Here is a 20,788-nt window from a genome sequence, read left to right as displayed (position 1 = left end):
TTGCAACTTCGACTCTATATCGTGCACTTACGACTTTATATCTCTCAATTTTGACTCAAAAGCTCTTTCTAGCAATTATGACTTTATTTCTATGTTACTTAAAACAACAACAGAGGTTGTTTACACTAAACCCTGGGATAAATGCCTTTATGAAAGAATTCACATCACATAAACTGTAATTCAAGCGTAAATGTAAATTCAAGTGTATACCTACTGTAAGTACAGTGAGTGAGTGAGTGTTAAACTTTAATGTAAAATTATTCACATTAACTCCCCCTTCCTCATTTCTGTACTGTAAAACCTACTGTACCTGCTCCAATGAATAATAGAGGATCATGCTCAGTCACCATTAAGAATGTTTTCTTGATTGTAATGTGAGGGCCTCTAGTGGCTGGGGCCTGAAAAGGTTAAAGGACCAGAGTTCAGCCCTTAAAGAGATACATTAACCTACACTTAGATAGGTTTTCAGTGTATATGTCACTATACTACATTATTTACTGTAACCATTTCACATTGAGATGTTCAGACCCATTGAAAAGCTAATTTAGATCATTTTAAAGTGAGATCATAGATAATTTTACTAGCACACAGATAATTAGTATTATAAATATTACATTTTATAGCTTATTGGAGTACCCACAGATTAAGGGACAGTATACACTGTTAATGATGTATCTTGATTCCCGATGTTACTCTACACTTTTGATTGTGTTTTAAAGCGATAGTTCACCCAAAAATAAAAATGATCTCATCATTTACTCACCCTCATGCCATTCCAGATATGTATGACTTTCTTTCTTCTGTAGAACACAAATTAAGATTTTTGGAAAATATCTCAGCTCTGTTGGTCCAATCAAGGCAGTATAAAAACAATCAGTATGATTCCAGTGGTTTAATTAATGTCTTCTGAAGTGATATGATAGGTGTGGGTGAGAAACAGATCAATATTTAAGTCCTTTTTTTACAATAAATTCTCCTCCCTGCCCAGTAGGTGGCAATATGCACAAAGAACGTAAATCGGCAAAAACAAAAGAAGAATGAGAAAGTGAATGTGTATATTTAAAGTAAAAAAGCACTAAAATATTGATTTGTTTCTTGCTCACACCTATAATATAACTTCTGAAGACATGGATTTACCACTGGAGTCATATGGATTACTTTTACGCTGCCTTTATGTGCTTTTTGGACCTTCAGAGCTTTGATATATCTTATTCTTATTATATATCTATATGTATAATCTATATACATATATACTCAATCCCATTGCTTCATATCTAGGAATAGAATGTGAAGTATGGTGGATGAATGCAATTTACCTCTTGAACTAATCTAGTCATCTTAATTTGTGAAAGCAGGTGTATATGTAAAGAAGTTGTGAAATGGGCGGGGTCTCTTTTGTCAAAGCCCCTCTTTTGACCATTCATACCTTCGATGGGCAGGGTTTGGCACAACGAGGGGCGTATCTTGCCGCTCAATCTGAAGTTGCGTGCTGAATACATCGAGGTGATGAAATGGTTACAAGTCCCTCAATTCGGATAACGGCACAAGACACTTTGAAAACGACAACAGCACAAAAGCAATACAATCCAGTATTTATCGTTATAGGATGTGTTAAGGATGAAGACGTGAATGTGCGCTGGAAACGCTGGACTGTCAATACGCGGATTCTCTATTGAGCATGTTAATGTATGGAGATATAACTTCTTAAATTAAGCAGCAATGTGGCCGGCTCGTGTTCTTCTCTTCTTCTCCCTGGTCTTCATCATCGTGGATGTTCAGAGAAGCGCCACGCAGTCAGGTGAGTGACAGTGCTGTGCGTAAAAGCTCTTGGCGAGCTGAGGAATTGTCCGGTGTGCGTTGCTGTTGTTCGAGCACTTTGCTGCACTTAAATGGGCGGTAATCGAAATATGAGTGAATGTATCGGACACAGTGTATTCCTCAAAACATTATGAGGACCAGAGAAGGAAATCAGTTGCTTCACACTTTAATGCTGTCAAGTATTCAAGTCAACGCAGAATAGAACATATCTGTTTGTTCGCTATGTGCGCTAATGTCCATTTTGTGCAATGCATAGCCTAGTGTGTGGTATTACAAAATCATTAGTATAAGGGAAATATATGAATGTGACAATTTAGTGTTTTTATTTTGGTTGCATGTCTTGAAACAGATCATCTTTTTAACAAAGTCAGGTGAAAGACGGTATGCTTACATTAACATTTAGTGTTTTTAATCAAATTATGAAAAAGACTATGGGAAAGCCTTACAACCTTCGTGTCTGACGGGGTTTTATTTGTTCTGTTTTAAGATGTGAGTGCGCGTAACGGAACTTGTTAAAGCGCAGCGCGAGTGCGCGCAAAGCAGAACGCGCATTTCCTGCGCGCTTGGCATCGCTCGGCGGACCCCTACGCTGTGTTCAAATAGCTGCTCAGCATATTTCTGCGTGCCCGCTGTGTTAACTCAGCGTTGGCGGCATTTGAATTAATTCGTTGTGTGCAGTGTATTAACAAAGAGAGAAAGGTTATCATGATGAAAAGATGAGTGAGTGTTATGACGCAAAACAGTGCTCAGCAGCATGTGTCCAGAGAGGGAAACTTGTTAACTGTTGGATTGTGTAGAGTTGTGTGTAGTTGTTATAAACAGTGGTCAACGTTTGGCTAAATGGTTGAATCTCAGGGGAACATCTCCATATCGCATTTCAACCCCAAATAAAGTGTATTAGGACCATTGCTGTTAGAACTTTGCATTGTGACAGTATTTGCATGACAATGTAATATATATATATATATATATATATATATATATATATATATATATATATATATATATATTACATGTTAGCAATACAAATTAAATTATTTTTCATTACGGAAATTAGAATTTGGAGGGAAAATGTCACGGAAATAATGCAAAATCTTCATTTGCTTTATGTTATACAGTATATATATATATATATAGAGAGAGAGAGAGAGAGAGAGAGAGAGAGAGAGAGAGAGAGAGAGAGATTTTTGCAGAATCTAAAGGGGGAGAGATTTTGAGGTGAAGGTCAGTTAAAGTGTTATTTCCAGATTTGTAAAGAATGTCATTCATCTGTCTGCTATTTTTTAGAAAAGAGTTTAAAATCCCCCATGCAGAATTTTTGCAGGATCCCCATGCTCATATTTTTGCTGTTAGTCATTTTGCTTTTAGATTTTCTGTAATAAATGTTCATTTATGTATAATATGTTGTTGCTCACTGCTCTGTTTGTAGATAATGACAGAGCATCTGACCCAGACTGTGATGTGACATTTCAGTTCTAAAGGATATTGACTGGGGAATTCAGTCAAATTATTATTTAGCATCAGCTCGGATTAAGCTCCATTTGAGAGGCCCAACGAGGCTTCCAGTAATTAAGCTTGTCACTGATATGGTGTCTAGACATGAATATAAATTATGAGCAAGGAAAGTTGTTTGCTATTTCAGCCAAGCTTATTTCTCTTAATAATAATTTATTTGTCATTGAATCATAACTTTAACTGACACTTGTTGTTGGTGTCTTACAATACAATGAGGCAATTTATTGTATTAACGTAGACACTTTGTCAACTTTGAAAATGGAATGCTGGAATTTCCATCTTTACAATTGCTTAATATTTGTATTATTATTACACAGATAAAATATAAAATGTAAATGGACATTAAATAATTTAATATTAATTTAGCTAATAAATCTCACGAAACCTCAAAAACTGAGTCATATTTCACCCCAAATACTACTACTACTACTACTACTACTACTAATATGCACTTTTTAGTTGTATTTTTTTTCATTGTGATTATTTTCATGACAATTAGGCACACTCCCCTTGATTATGATTACTGCAATAGAAAATAAATAATAATTCTCATTACAGAAATGCAGAAATAATAATGATATCGTAAATGATAAACTTTTTATACATCATGACTGTATTTGCTGTACTACTTTTAAACTATGCTGAAATAATATTGTATTGCAGGAATTTTTACTTTATTACAGTACTGCGTTTAATTCTCATAAAAGTAATGTCAAAATGCAAACAATCTTATCAAGTCTTAGAATTTTAAACTTTTAAACTGTTTTTGAAGCTTTTGAAGAGTTTTTGAAGACCCCAAACAACCGAGAGCAAACAACATAATGAATGTGTCTGTTCTTTGGTTTGAAGTAAACCAATAAAGCTAATTATAATGAAATTGTCCTTTTTTAGGGAACCTTACAGGACCCAATGGGATTTTTTTTTTATCTGGCTTGAGGGTTAGTTTTCTCCACCACTTGAAATTCTTCTCAGAAAACAAACGCCTGCTGGTTTCTTTCTGTGGGAGTGGGGCGGCTTCTGTCCTTTTGCCTCTAAGACATCCTTTCACCCTCCTTCATCCTCCTCTGTCACTCCACTGTCTCTCTGTCTTTCTCCATCCTCTCAGTCCTACAATATTTGGCCGGGTGCCTTCTCAGTCAGCTGTGATCCGTTACATCCCCCTTCCAGGCTAATGTGATTGTTTATACATTGAGGCATACAGCATCTGAAATTGAAATCAGGTCTTCAACATTTTTTAAAGTTTTAGCTTGGATTGCTATAGGTTTCTCCACTTATGATATCGCACAGTATGTTACTTGTTTCTGATTTTTAATGCTTGTAATACCAGGTTCAGTGCTAAAATACTTTCTCTAATCCCAGCTTAATATGCAGAGACAACTACATTATAAGGAGGCCCCTCATAGTTTAATTTCCCTGTAAAGTGTAAACACTGCAGCTCTGTAGCACTATCAAAATTTAACCAGCCTTGACACAGCAAAATTGTCTCAGCCAAAGGTATGAGTTTGGGGCAGGACTATCTGTTTTTGACCAATGGAAGATGAGGGGATGGTTTGAAAAACCTGTTTGAAAACAATCATTATTTTTGCAATTTTGCAAGTGGTGCAGAAAATTCACTCTGTCTTGAAAACCATTAAAATGCACAGGCACAACAGCATTATTGAGTGTTAAATGTCTCTTGGATTATGATGTGATTGAATGTAGTGTGATTTGTGTAACCTGTTTTATACATATTTTGTTAATGATTATCGAGGAGGAGGGCTTTTCATGCAACCTGTCCATGTTGGCATCTGCCTGATTTGGCTAGGTTCATATTTACAGTATCTAAGTGACAGATACTGTAAATATGTGGCAAAATACTATAGAGTATCATTGGATGCACAGCGTTTGATGTCAACAATAAAATATATGGGAATATGAATGATTATTTGGTTAGTTCCATTTAATTATTTGCATTTAGCATTGCCTTTTCCTTGCTCTCCATGACCCAATCAGGGGTGTGTTCTCAGCACAATGATGTAAGACACTGTTTAACCACTGTAGTACAATCATTGTAAAATAACTACATAGTCACAACTGTTTCCCAAAACCATAGTTGCCTAACTTTGTCGAACCACCGTCGCTTCAACCACATTGGTTCAACACTATAGAGCTTTCATGAATAACATTATGCAGGGAGTGGAGTAATAACTTCTGAGGAGATCCAGTGGATGTCAAATTATAATAGCTCATGTACTGTTCATTTAAAAAGTGAGATGAGAGTATGTGTGTGTGTGTGTGTGTGTGTGTGTGTGAAAGAGAGAGAGAGAAGCAGGGAGTGTCAAATGTTCGTATTTTAGATGTTTCTCCTAATGTCCATCAACCCTCTTGTCCTCACGTTTGTTTCTCTGTTTGGGTGAGATAAAGGGCAGATGTCACCTTGCAGTTCTAGAGAAATATCACTGCAGTTTCTTTCTGTTTAAAGGTTCATAAAACTTCAACCGAGAAGGTGCGGTGATGGTGTGTCACCTTGAAATACTGGTTCCTAAAAAAGGAGTTTCAAATAAACTATAATATTTTCTTTATGGTCTCGGCAGAGAGCTGAAACGTCCATGATCCATCACCAGTTTCACTCTGAATGCTGAAAGTTTGGGCTGAAAGAATATAAACTGCATGGTGTACGTGAGATGTAACCTTATAATGCAGGCAATAGACTTAAGAGTAGATGCTATATTCAACTTGATGTGAGTAAAACTAGACTGTGAAAGATAGAAGGTCACTCCATTCCATTTGTTGTTCTGTCTTCAGACTGTTTTTACAATTTGTGCAATGACTTGTTTCGAACCAGAGTCCCATTCTCATTCTCCTTTTTTTTTAAATTTTTTTTTTTATTTATTTTATTTTTTTTTTTTGTGGTTACAAATGATGATGGTGTCAACAATGCTGTGGCAGACTCTGCCTTCCCTACCAAGGAGGAAGCGGGAACCGGAGTGAACAATCAACAAAACAGTAACAACGAAACATAGACGCGCACACACACAGACACGTGCATTTCTCTCTCTCTCTCTCCTCCACTGGCATCTCCGGCTCGTCCATATCCCCCTCCCAGCCGATTAGGACGATTCAGTGCCGGGCGTGCGTCCTCACGGCCCGGCCATGCCCTCCTCCTCATCACAATCCTCCACCACCCGGTTCAGGCTGGGGAAACCTCCAGCTTGACGTACACATCTCCCATCCCTTCCTGGAGGGGAGGTGTTGCCCTTCTAGCCATCCTTCTGCCGACAGGTCTTCCCCGCCTCTTTGGACCCTGGGAGAGATGAGGTGTGGTCACATTTACCTTTGCAAGGCCAAATTCCATGGATGAAATACAGTCATCTCAATGGGATCGTGAACTTCACGTGATGGACTTCCGGTGGAGAAGATTTATTTTTGCATGGAGTTCAAGTTAGGTATTGCCGCGTTGACCAATAGGAAGTTGCTTAGTTTGGCAGTGACCTTTGTGAGGGTGGTGCTTCGTACACAACTACACTGAATATTCACCATTGACAAGGATGTTGTTTTTATTTTTTATTCCACTTTCACAGAGTATAAAGTGCAGTATTAAAAAGAGGTTGCTTGGCAATTCATTTTTTGCTGGTTTCATAGGTGCTCAGCAGTCTTCCATGCCTTCTTCGCCCGCAGAATTTCTCTGTGCAAAGGTAAGTGTGACCGTGCCTTAAGGCCGAATTTAGAAGAGGCCCAAAATGTTCTTGTGTACAATCTAAAGCATCCTGTACGAAGCCTGCATTTACAGTACACTTTTTTTACTATGAGTTTTTAGTTCTTTGAGGAAAAATAAAATCACATCAACAATTAGTTTCAACCAATCATCAACGATCTTCGACAAGCCAATTTCTCTTAGGTCAATAATTTCAGGGATTTGCTTGAAGAGGAGAATTATCACCAATCGAATATCAAAAAAACAAAAATGTCAGTGCCTTTGTTTAAATTTTTAGGCAAACTTAAAGCCTGTTCACCGAGTAAGAATAAATTACCCTACGGACAAGACACTAGTTTCATTGTATTGTCAAAGTATTTGGATTCACCACCAAAACACACACAGAACGAAGGATGCTTGTGTTTGTCAGGCCACATCCACACTAACACTTTTTCATTTGAAAACGCATTGATTTTGCTATGTTCATGCCTCTCATTCACACTAGAACAGCATTTTCCTCCACTGAAAATGGAGTGTTTTGAAAACGCTCTCCATTACCCTGCCATCTCTGGAAAAGGTTGAAGGTAGAAAACTGAAAACAGAGTGTGACGAGGAGGAGGGCATGGCCGGGCTGTGATGGAGCACGACCGGTGCTGAATCAGCTTATCAGCGGGAGAGCGAGATAAAGGGCAGCCGGAAACGCTGGTTCAGGAGAGAGAGAGATGCACGTGGCTGCGCTGCATGTGTGTCTGTGTTTGTTTATTTTTGTTTTAAGTTGTATTTTATCATTAAAATCTCCACTTGCCCTTTCCCTCTCCCCATGCCTCCCCTCGTCTCTCCCCCAGGTTCACAGGAGGTGGGGTGGAACACCGGCTGACAGAATGGCCGGAAGGGCAGCATCTCCCCTCCAGAGGTGGGGGGGGGGGATTAGTCAGACCGGTGAGTCCCGGCCTGAATTGGGCGGGGCAGGAGTGTGACAAGGAGGAGGGCGTGGCCAGGCCATGATGGAGCATGGCCGGCGCTGAATCAGCTGATCAGCGGGAGAGCGAGATAAAGGGCAGCCAGAGACACCGGTTCGGGAAAGAGAGAGACACACGCGGCCACGCTGCATGTGTGTTTGTGTTTGTTTATTTTTGTTTTATGTTGAGTTTTATCACTGAACGTTAAGTTTTCTGTTAAGCCAGTTCCCGCCTCCTGCTTGCCCGTCCTTTACCTGTTACACAGAGTTTTAAAGCAAAAATGGATTAGTGTAGATGTGGCCTCAGATTGTGAGTTGGCCAAATGAGTTGGCGTATGCATACTCTACTCCGTGGAGTTCCAGAAAGCTCCACAGATTTCCAGGGAATTCGAACACATGGCATTCACAAAGTTCTATACATTCAACATCCCTTGTCGGTTTATTTAATTTTAAGCTAATTCAGTAATGCTTTTATCTTCCAACAAGAGTGTTGTAAGCCTATACTCTCATCTCCATTAAACACATTATGTTGTATTAAAATCTATTCAGTTGAATATGCCAAATCTCTGTCAATGATAATTGCAGAGATGGGGGAAAAGTGCATTGATTCCATGTGGGCTATAAGGGCCTCACAATACTGTCTCAATCTCTTCGCAGTCTCTGAATTAACAGAAAAAGCATTGCTCTTGTGTTTTTGAATCATGAAGCTTTTCAAATGCTGCTTTCAGCTGGTATAGTTTGTTCACTTGCAAGCAAACTCATTCAGTTCAGAGTCTTAAAGGCTGGGGTCTGCTATAACTTTTTACTGTCTATATGTAACTGGTCACTGGTAAAGTGGGAGGGTTGGGCAGTGAGTTATTGGACACCCCCTTATTACTTGAATTCCTTTCTTATTTTATCCCTCTGGGATAACCGGCACTTAAAATGGGACATATCCTTTAGAACATTCCATTAATGTAATATCATACACATGAACATATTAATGCTCCACAGAACTCTGGTTGAACCTTCAAAGAATCCAAGAATGTCCTCATTTTTAATAAAGTGTTTAATGAGTGAGAAAAATCTGAGCCAGGGCTGGGCAATATAGCGGCATGTACTGTATACAGTGGTAGAAATGTCAGTCGGTAGAGATGCTATTAACCAAGTAAGAATAAATTACCCTTAATACAGACAAGACACTAGTTTCACTGTGTTGTCAAAGTATTTTGGATTCACCACCAAAACACACACAGACCGAACAATGCTTGTGTTTGTCAGACCACATCCACACTAATATATTTTCATTTGAAAACGCATTTATTTCGCTACGTTTATTGTCCACACTAGAACAGCTTTTTCCTCCACCGAAAACAAAGCGTTTCGAAAACTGCAGACATTTTCAGGAAAGCTATGTTTGGAGTGGAATATACTGTACTGCCAGTGTTGGACAAGCTATTCAAAAAATGTAGCTAGCTAAGCAACCAAGTACTCAACTAAAAAAATTGTTAAGCTAAGCTAAAAGATACACTTCAGAGAAAGTAGCAAGTTACACTACAAGCTACATGCCAAAAGTAGCTTGTTACATTTAAGCTACTTCTTTTTTTTTTCCTTTTTTTTTCAACCAGATGCACAGAGCATACTATCATAGACAAAGCATCTAAAATACTAATCACATGATGTTTATCTAAGCCATGGTACAGTATAGGACAGTATAGTGCAATAAAGTATACAAGTATACAGTATGGTGTAATATAAAATGTACAGGTACGTGCATGTAAAAATCATGTAAATTCGTATTTATACATGCTACCTATACAAACCCATGTGTTCAAAATGAAAAATCACTATTTTTACATTTTATTTTTCACATTTATACTACTACCTCTACAGACCCATGCCTATTGGAACATAATTTCCTTTGCACATTCCTGTATAAAAACTCATACATATACTATACCATTCATCTTATCCTATAATTCTGTGTCTAGCTTTTGTATTTCTGTACTAGAAGCTTCTGATCAGAGGCCAAATTCTTTGTGTGTGTGAGCACACCTGGGCAATAACAATGTGATATCTGATGGTATCAGATGGTAATACCATGGTACTTTGAGATACAGTTACCATATTTATGTACTGTTCTGTATTTACATGGTGCTTCAAAGTACTTCAAAGAATACCAATGTACTACCATGGTAATTTGACATATGATTAACATATTCATATACAACTGAATTTAAATGTTGATTCAAGGTAATTCAAAGAATACCATGGTATTACTATGGTACTTCACTATATGATTAACTTATTCATATACCATTATCTTAACATGGTGCCCCCAGGTAATGGTACCTTGTGAAAAAAAAAAAAAAAAAAAAAAAAAAACGGTAATGCCATGGTACTTTTCTGATGTGTTTTCATGAAGGCTACTAAATGTTTTGATACTCTTTTGATGGTGAAATGTCTTAACCTGCAGTGCTGTTCACAAGCTGCACACATAATAAAGACTTTCTTCATCACTGGCAAATGGTAGGACAAATTTGCAGGTTTGGTTTGCATTGATGGTAGATCCACTGCAACCAGCGTTATCTTTATTTTCCGTATTTTTAAATATTCCATAAATATGAGCATGTTGGCATGTGAGAGCGCGCACCAAATGATTCAGCTGTGCGTGAACTTTCTGAGTCATTCAGATTGAATCGCGAACCGATTCAGACCGCTTTGCTATCACGTGTAACCAATTCATAGTAAAGAACTGACTCAGATGACCGATTTATTTGTGAGTCTGACATCTTTAGTTCTGATTCAAAACTGGCGATAGTAAACACCAGGTGCACGCATGATGTAGTGGTGTAGCATATGTCAAAGCTACGCCACTACATAATAAAAATATAGCTTCGCTACTGAAAAGCTACTTGATTAAAAAACTACCACCTCAGTACTCAGAAATGTAGTTAAGCTGATAGCTTTGCTATTTGTAGTGAGGCTACTGCCCATCACTGTGTATTTCTCACTGCATACGAATATTACTGTTCATCTTACATTTAGTAAGTAGCATGGTAATACAGTTTGTAGTGTAGTAATACAGTTAGTGTCAACACTACTCCACCTGCAAAAATCAAATGGAAAGACCCTCAATATGGGTTCGATTAGACATCAGATTTTTTTAGGGGGACATTTTATAAGAAAAGATAATGGAATTACTAACGCTTTAGGTTCAACCCATTCACATTGTGTATACTTTACAATTACACAATTTGGCAGGGAAATCATGCATCTTTGGTAAAACTGGGCATTCCTGTTACTTTTCACAATGCTGATCTAATAGAAGGAGCCTCTTGCAGACCTGTAGGGCTTTTGTGATAAAGAGGTTTAGGGCGTGCAGTTAACAACTCACACCTACCATCTGCTTTGCCTCATTTTCTTAATTAGAAGAACAAGCCTTAAGGATTCTCTTGTGCAGGTATTCAGAGCATAGGTGAGAGAATGAGAGGTGGGAATATGGCCAAGAGGTCAGCTGTTAACAAGCTATAGAGTTGAACTGAATTGACCATAATATATTGATCATTATGTAAATTCTGAATATTGAACATTCAGTGGTCTTTGCTAAGGAAAACATCACTACTACTGCTCATATTTTTTCAAGAATTTCATTGCATGGTGTAACTCTCTATCCCACGCTAATGACAATAAAGTCACTGAACGGAACTGATATTTTAATCAGACTTTAATTTTCTCCTACTGGACAACATAACGGGTGAAAATCTCTTACATCGACTTACACTGAACATCAGACCAAGCCATTTGTAGAGATTCGAATATCATAGAGATTTGTGGGTGGGCTCCTTTGACTTTGGCCACTTGCACTGGCTATCACTATTCACATTTCCTTAAAAAAATGTAAACAATTCTAGCTATCTAGTATTATTGTAGTCATATCACTGTTAACTAGTGAAAGTTTGGATTGAGGTTTGGTTACAGTCCAACACTTATTCAATGTTTCCTTCTTATGACAATGATAATGATGATAATGGTGATGATGATGAGTCATTATTACTTCCTCTGTGTATCTGCTGTGACTGACAGTTCCAGCTGTTAGAGTGGATGTGAGCAGCCCTGAAGGTGGCTGTGGGCAGGAATACAATATTTGGGCTCTACGTGTCATTGGGATATATATGCATGTTGAAGACTAATGATGTTTGGCGATGATGTTTAATTGACAGAATAATGGAAACAGTGGATCTATATATATATATATATATATATATATATATATATATATATATATATATATATATATATATATATATATATATATAGCCTGCAGATTGGGAGACTGCTGCACTTTTGAGATTAATTGAATATGCTTATATACAGTTGAAGTCAGAAGTTTACATACACCTTAGCCAAATACATTTAAACTCAGTTTTTCACAATTCCTAACATTTAATCGTAGAAAACATTCCCTGTCTTAGGTCAGTTAGGATCACTACTTTATTTTAAGAATGTGAAATGTCAGAATAATAGTAGAGAGAATTATTTATTTCAGCTTTTATTTCTTTCATCAAATTCCCAGTGGGTCAGAAGTTTGCATACACTTTGTTAGTATTTGGTAGAATTGCCTTTAAATTGTTTGTACTTGGATCAAAATGTCTTGGGTAGCATTCCACAGGCTTCTCACAATAAGCTGCTGGAATTTTGGCCCATTCCTCCAGACAGAACTGGTGTAACTGAGTCAAGTTTTTAGGCCTCCTTGCCCGCACACACTTTTTAAGTTCTGCCCATAAATTTTCTATTGGACTGAGGTCAGGACTTTGTGATGGCCACTCAAATACCTTGACTTTGTTGTCCTTAAGCCATTTTGCCACAATTTTGGAGGTATGCTTGGGGTCGTTGCCCATTTGGAAGACCCATTTGCAACCAATCTTTAACTTCCTGGCTGAAGTCTTGAGATGTTGCTTCAACATATCCACATAATTTTACTTCCTCATGATGCCATCATGAAGTGCACCAGTCCCTCCTGCAGCAAAGCACCCCCACAACATGATGTCTACCTGTTACCTCCAACATCTTCACAAGGTCCTTTGCTGTTGTTCTGGGATTGATTTGCACTTTTCGCACCAAACTACGTTCATCTCTAGGAGATAGAATGCGTCTCCTTCCTGAGTGGTATGATGGCTGTGTGGGCCCATGGTGTTTATACTATTGTTTGTACAGATGAACATGGTACCTTCAGGCATTTGGAAATTGCTCCCAAGAATGAACCAGACTTGTAGAGGTCCAACATTTTTTTCTGAGGTCTTAGCTGATTTCTTTTGATTTTCCCATGATGTCAAGCAAAGAGGCACTGAGTTTGAATTGTATTTTGATAGGTCTTAAAATAGATCCATAGGTACACCTCCAATTCAGTACACCTCCTTTCAGAAGCGGATTGGCTAATTGTCTAAAGGCTTGACATAATTTTCTGGAATTTTCCAAGCTGCTTTAAGGCACAGTTAACTTAGTGTATGTAAACTTCTGACCCACTGCAATTGTGATATAGTCAATTAAAAGTGAAACAATGTGTCTGTAAATAATTGTTGGAAAAATTATTTGTGTCATGCACAAAGCAGATGTCCTTAACGACTTGCCAAAACTATAGTTTGCTAATATTAATCTGTGGAGTGGTTAAAAGATGAGTTTTAATGACTTCAAACTAAGTGTATGTAAACTTCTGACTTCAACTGTATATTCCTAAAAGAAATTTCAGCTTGTATTTGTAGGACCATTATGATATTTTTGAGATTGTGAAATTTTTCCACAACATTTTTTTCCACCCCCTTCTCCATCCATTTTTAATGTCCTAAAACAAAAGGCTTAATTTTCATCATGAAAAATTACATTTCTTTAGTTTTTTCTTTTGATTTTGGGGTGAAATTGGGGTGATAAATAGCCTTCTCAGCATTCTTTATGCAAGTGAGTATGTGTTTGCATCCATTGTATTGCACTGATGGTACATCATAAGTTTAAAGCTAAGGTGTGTAATCCAGGGAGGCTAGCAGTTAGCAAGTTAGCTTTGAAAGCATAGAGCCCTCCCTCGCTTCAGAGGTGTCTCCAAAGCCAAGCCTCCTCTATCACACATGAACACACACAGAGCAGAGTCTAAGCGCCAGGAGGAGAGACATGTTGGTGGAATCGATCGCAATGGAATTCTTCCTCTCTGACAAAACCATTGGGGAAAAAAAATACATTCATTCATTCTTCTCTGATTTTCCTCTTTGGGCACATTACAATGACAGCAAAAACGTTTTTACATTGTCATGGCTCATGTAAAAAAACAATAGGCTTCTTTCAGCTTGTTGAACACACATTATAGTTTTGACATTTCTAACTTTACGCAGATGATAACAAAAAAGCAGCAGTGAGCACAAAGTGCATGACATCGTCTTTATAACCAGATATGTGACAGTATTTCAGCAAAATTACAATGACAACATCGTCAAATTATCAAGCAAAGCAAAAAGACAAGTATCTTTCTTCCTAAGGATGCCATACACAATACCCTTTTTTTTTTTTTTTGTCAAGTAAAAACATGACATTGTACTCATAAATGAGTTCACTGTTTTGGGAGAGACTTATGAAATAGTCAAAACATTTGGTGGTGGCCTTATGAATCCATGCACCAAAGGTGTGGATGTTGCAGTGTTTTCGTAACACTTCATTTTACACCGTAGCTGCTGTTAGCGTTGAGATAATTAATACTTATTTACATTAACAAAATATATAAAAAACAAATCAAACCATGTAATTACCTGTCCAAAAGAAAAACAGCAACCATTGCGTCATTTTTCAGACACTTTGCCTAGTGTTAATTCTGCTTTTAGCATGCTTTTGATCCAGACGTTTTTTCGTTGTAGAAGTTTCTAACACAGTCTTTCTTTTCTTGTTTCCCTTTACTGGTGGTTCAGGAGGAACATACGGTAGCTGCGGTTCACCTTCCATTCTCACGCTCGCTCTGCACAGCGTCAAGGAACCCGCGCTGATGACGTGTGATTGTCTGTGCAAGTTGCGCGGCGTTATGTAAATATAGATTGACAGACAGGAAGGACATCCTATAATTACATTCGGACCGAATGCAATGATTGGTCGATCATTTTTTAGTCCTGTCCCTTCCACAGAAGATATATATATATCAAAATGATTAAATTATTGATTGCTATCAGGATGTGAAGACATTTTCAACCAGTATAACAAAAACATTTTCTGGAAAAGATTGCACACCTTAGCTTTAAGTTTTAAAAAAGTAGTGTAAACACCCTCATAGAACAGTCCACACTGAAATCGCCTTCCCTAATCAGGCAAATTAGCTGGAGATCAAAAAGAAAAATTAGTGCAGTCCTTTATGGCATTGTGCAATGAAGAATCCTGTGCTCATTTGCATGACAAAACATGTTGGTTGCTCATTATGGACAGCACTGACAATATGGTGCTTGATTGGACAGATTGTTCATCAGGAGAGTCCAGTTCTTGCCACCCCACCTGGGACCCAGTAACATTTTAACGATGCCTTTCAGCATTCAGGAAGAGAACGCATACATCCTGTAATGTTAAACTCACCCACACAATCATATATATATCAAGTATATATTTGCAAGATTGCGAAGGCATGCACATAAATATAGAATTACATTTTCCCACACGTACACACAAACATATACATGAAGCTCTCTCTGCTCCTGTTTATTGAACCTTAAATAGTTTATTTATATATACATTTATAAATTGTTTTTATATCATTGTGGGGACTCTCCATAGATTTCCATACATTTTATGGATTTTAAACAGATCTAATGACAATTTCTATCCCCTAACCCTACCCCTAAACCTAACCCTCACAGAAACCTTTTTGCATTTTTACATTTTCAAGAACCATCATTTAGTATGTTTACTAAGCCATTTCCCTCATGGGGACCACTGGCTGGGCCCCGCAAGGTAGGAGATCTCAGGTTTTACTATCCTTGTGAGGACATTTGGTCCCCACAATGTAGTATAAACATGTACACACACACACACATACACACAAAAAGAAGAAAATTCTGTCATCATTTACTATATACTGTGTGTGTGTGTGTGTGATATATATATATATATATATATATATATATATATATATATATGTATATTAGGGCTGGGAATCTATATTTTTTTAACTAATTAATTTTCTGTAATTAATCATGACTAATCGCAATTAAATTATACATGATACATTACAACAAACATAAAAAAATCATCATAAAAATATTTAATTTATACTTTGTCTTAAAGAACTCACAAGAAATTGGTTAGTCATCATTTATTTAAAATAAAATAAATAAAAATGTACGTTCAAATATTTTTTTTTTTTTGCAGATAGAGTTACTGTCAAGGTTGTACGTGTTTTGTTCCATGCTATGTTTGTTCCTGTCATGTGATCTTGTCATGTGGTCCCCTGTTCATGTGATTTCATGTTTCCCTCCATGTTCATGTGTTTTGTTTTCATTGGTTTATTGTCTTGTTAACTCATTATCAGTTCTAGTTTGTCATTGGTTTAGTATATTAGTCTTGTTATCTTGTTTATAGTTCTGTCTGTTCATTGGTTGCCTTGTTACCCATGTCTGTGTATTTAAGCCCTCATGTTTGCCATTGTATTTTGTCAGGTATTGTTAATGTAACATTGTCACATCAAGTCAAGTCGTTTATGTTTGTTATGTTTTGGATTCATTTTTTTGGTTATCACTTATGTAAATAAACTGCATTTGGATTCTTCACATCGTCTGCCTGTCATTGCTAAGCATATACGTAACAGTTACTTAGACAATTTTTTGTAAATCCAATCTGTGATTATAATGCCCTGGACATGCGTTGTGTGTGACTAAACATGCACTACTCCACATAATTAGTTTCTTTGCTAGGATAGCTTGAATTTGAACATACTTACTTGAAATTGAATTTGCAGTTTTGAACTTGAATTACATCAAACTTGAAGTTCAAATATATGTGGCATGAATTCAGATTGTTAAATTCAGGTAAAAAAAAATTAAAGTGCACGTATTATGGTTTTTAAACATGCCAAATTTTGTTTTAAAGGTCTCATACAATAGATTTACATGCATCCAAGGTCAAAAAACAAAGAATTTAAATTGCAGCATTACCTTTTTTTCCCAGTGTCTCAAACGACTCCTTCAATGATCCATTCTAAAGGATTCATTCTAAACTCCTCCTTTCAGAGAGCCTACTCTGCTCTGATTGGTCAGATGTCCCAGTCTGTTGTGATTGGTCTACCGCTTACAGTGCATGTCGGAAAAGAAACGCCCACTACCACATCCGAGTTTCAGCTCCATCTGAAAAGATTTCTGTTTTACCTTACCAATTTGAGCCCGAGTCCAATAGTGATACATCGGAAGATCAAACTGAACCACCATCGCAAGCACGACGAGAACAGGACGTTTCTCAGAGGTACATTTATATGTAGTTTGACAATAACGTGAGTTAGACGGTTAGCAGAGGCTAACAGCTAACAGGCTAACAGCGTGCACTGGCTGTACATGTGAACAGATCAGAGGCAGGTTTTTTGTTACCAAATTACGTAGGTTAGTACAGGAAGTAAGTCTGGAATTACTAACTACTCGTTTCAGGTGTTCAGAATTGGTTCTTTCTTTTGGGTGACAATAACTCCATATTTCGTGCACTTTGATTTGTGAAACTTTGCAGACTTTTTTACATTCACAAACAGCTATATAACACACTACATGAAAGGTAATATTTGAAAAACCATAATAGGTGCTCTTTAATATACTGATTCAGGTTAAGGATGCGATCAGGATTTTTACAGCTGATACCGATCACCGATCTTCTTGTCACCTGATCGGCCAATACCGATCCTGATACCGAGCATTTCACCTTTTATCAGGATCTCTATCATAACTGGCTAAATGTAAGGTTTCTGCACACTGTCACTATTAATTGAATTTTCCTGTTCCCAGTAATATCAATTTGCCTAGTATTTTTTTTAATGAGACTTTAAAACAAGTATAGGCTAACAAAATATCCTCTATATTAAGATAGATAGCCATTATAAAAAATTAAGCTTAGTGTCAAACTGAAGACAAACTGATAACCCCTAGGTGCAAATAAACAAAAGAGAGGTGGTGGCTCTCGTTCAGCCATGATCCCACGTTGGCACTATTTCACAGCTGACCCTTCCTCTTCTAAATGTGAACTGTGGGCTATGTTGTGATTGGCAAAGAAAGAGTTCAATTACATAAAGGCTTGATTGCTCTGTCTGAGTACCTCGGATGTCTTTGTCAAATTTACCCAAATCTGAATATAAAACCTGAATCAGTGTACTAAAAATCGAATCTGAATTTAACGATCTGAATTCGTGCCATGTACATTTGAATTTCAAGTTTGATGTAATTCAAGTTCAAAACTGCAAATTCAATTTCAAGGAAACATGTTCGAATTCAAGTCCTAAAATTCAAGTTCAAAGTTTGATGTAATTCAAGTTCAAACTGCAAATTCAAGTTCAAGCAAACATGTTCAAATTCAAGTCCTCAATTTCAAGGTGAAGTCCTAATGGCACATATTTAATTCCAGGGCTGTAGCTAGTGGGATGAAAGGTGGTAACAATTCTAGGGGCCCTCAGGTCCAGGGGGGCCCCAGCAACAAATTCTAAACTGTATTTTTTAATAGGAAAGGGGCCCAGAGCAATATGCAGTCAGGGGGCCCAGAACACCTTGTTCCTAACCAAATGGATCCAGGAAGGCTGAGTAGCCTGCCAGGAACAACTCGAGACACCTTTCTCCCATCTCACGAAGGCTCAGGAAGGGGAAACAATGGATACTGCATTAGCCAGCCTGGTTTGATAAATGACATGGATGCTCCCCTCCCTTACACGCACATACACACAGTGACACAGTCCAAACTATGATTCTTCCCCTGTGTCAAGCATGCACATAAATGAACGCAGATATTTTAAGGGCAGACATATAAATAAAGTGCTATTTAGAATATAAAATACAGAACAGAACAATAAAAAATGCACCAAAATGCCAAAGACAGAGGTAGAAAAAGAAAATTAAAAACAGCAAAATCATTTAGGGTCCAAGACAAGTTGTCACACTTTTTACTCCAGTAATAATTTCTCAATTGGTATGTTTATTTTTGAAAGTTAATAATATATATATATAGTAGTGTGCAAAAGTTTTAGGCACTTGTGAAAAATGTAGCATAGTGAGGATGTCTTCAAAAATAATGACTTAGTTTTTATTTGTCATGCAATGTCCAGGTAACATAAAAAAAGCTAAATCAATATTCGATGTGACCACCTTTGCCTTTAAAACAGCACCAATTCTCCTAGGTACACCTGGAAACAGTATTTCTTGGTTGTTGGCAGATAGGATGTCCCAAGCTTCTTGGAGAATTCGCCACAATTATTCTATCTAAGTCTCAATTGCTTCTGTCTCTTTATGTAATCTCAGACTGACACGATGTTCAGTGGGGGGCTTTGTGGGGGTCATGACATCTGTTGCAGGGCTACCTGTTCTTCTATTCTAATCTTTTCTAGAATATTTTTGCAAAAGTAATGTTTGAGAGTCTAACATTTATATTTCCTATTGACACACTAAAACTGAAGATATAAATAACCATCTTAAGACAAATGCTTTTGTGAAACATCTTATGTGCCTAAGACTTTTGCACAGTACTGTATATATATGTTTTCTTTTTTATGTTACTAAAAAGGGAATCAGAGCAGAGGTCAATTAATAATTAAGTACCATAGGTTAAAATAATATATATATATATATATATATATATTCATGCTGTCAAAATTACATTCTAAAGGAAGAAATAGTAGCACAATACAAGCTTCGTTTTATGCAGATATTTTAAAAAACTAAAATAATTACTCTAGCCATTGTGAAAGATTTTCAGCATTGAGAGGATCACAATGTATTGCTTCTCTCAACAGCAATAGTTCCCCGACAAGTGATCAATGTGCCCTTGCTTTTATCTTTACCTTGCAATCGCGTTAACCTCGGTTCTCCCTTTCACGCAGAGAGAAGTTTGTGTGAGGTTATGCAGTCTTTTTAACCATCACAGAGAATTAGAGTTACCCTTGACCTCAGAACAAACCGACAATGGCCTTTATCGGTATCCTTGCCTTTCCAGCAACTTCATAACTTAGAAAAAGAAAATTAATGTCTGAAAGTGCACCATAAATCCAAAGGCAATTACGACCTTTCTCAAAACACAATCAAGTTATCCTTTTAGAAGTGTAGACACTCTTTTCGCCTTGCTTTGGACTAAAAACAGCAATGGTCTTTTATAAGTAAAGGGCAATACAAAAAATAAAAATAAAAGAAAAAAGAAAGGAAAATATGAAGGTAAGGGTTTCAGAATGTGTATACTTTTAAAGGTTCCTAAACTAAATGCTGTTCTTCCAATAAATGCTTGACTTTTTTCTGTTATACATTGTGTGTAATTATACAACAATACTACCCCTCACACATAGACTTTTAGCTTTCAGTCAGTACTCTCTTGTATACCTTCTTGTGTCCACATTATTTTTTCTTTGCTTTCATTTTTATTCAGTTACCATAACACTCTTTACTGATCTCTCTCAGTGACAAGATTCCCTTCATTAGTTTTTCAAGTTTGATGCTTGAAAATGTTGTCGTTAACATAAAAACAGCAGCCACATTTCGTCAGCATTGATAAAGCACTGTGAGTCTTTAACTCTGCCTGATATAGCATGCACATCCTACAATCAAAACAAACACATTTTTCTTGCAGTTTTCACATTTGAACTCTAAAAACATAAACAG

General features: G+C 37.1%; 1 protein-coding gene across 1 annotated transcript in view; it reads left to right on the top strand.

Moving 5' to 3' along the window:
• The first annotated feature begins 1,482 nt into the window (after positions 1-1,482).
• The window catches only part of LOC127445110 (receptor tyrosine-protein kinase erbB-4-like), a 333,014-nt gene continuing 313,708 nt past the window's right edge, over positions 1,483-20,788 (top strand). The window contains exon 1 of the mRNA XM_051704909.1: positions 1,483-1,798. Within this exon, the coding sequence (XP_051560869.1) occupies positions 1,720-1,798 (79 nt within the window). The 5' untranslated portion in view covers positions 1,483-1,719. The remainder of the gene's footprint in view (positions 1,799-20,788) is intronic.

This window comes from Myxocyprinus asiaticus, chromosome 8 (assembly GCF_019703515.2).
Source record: "Myxocyprinus asiaticus isolate MX2 ecotype Aquarium Trade chromosome 8, UBuf_Myxa_2, whole genome shotgun sequence".
Lineage (NCBI taxonomy): Eukaryota > Metazoa > Chordata > Actinopteri > Cypriniformes > Catostomidae > Myxocyprinus > Myxocyprinus asiaticus.
This window is presented reverse-complemented; position numbering and strand designations above follow the sequence as displayed.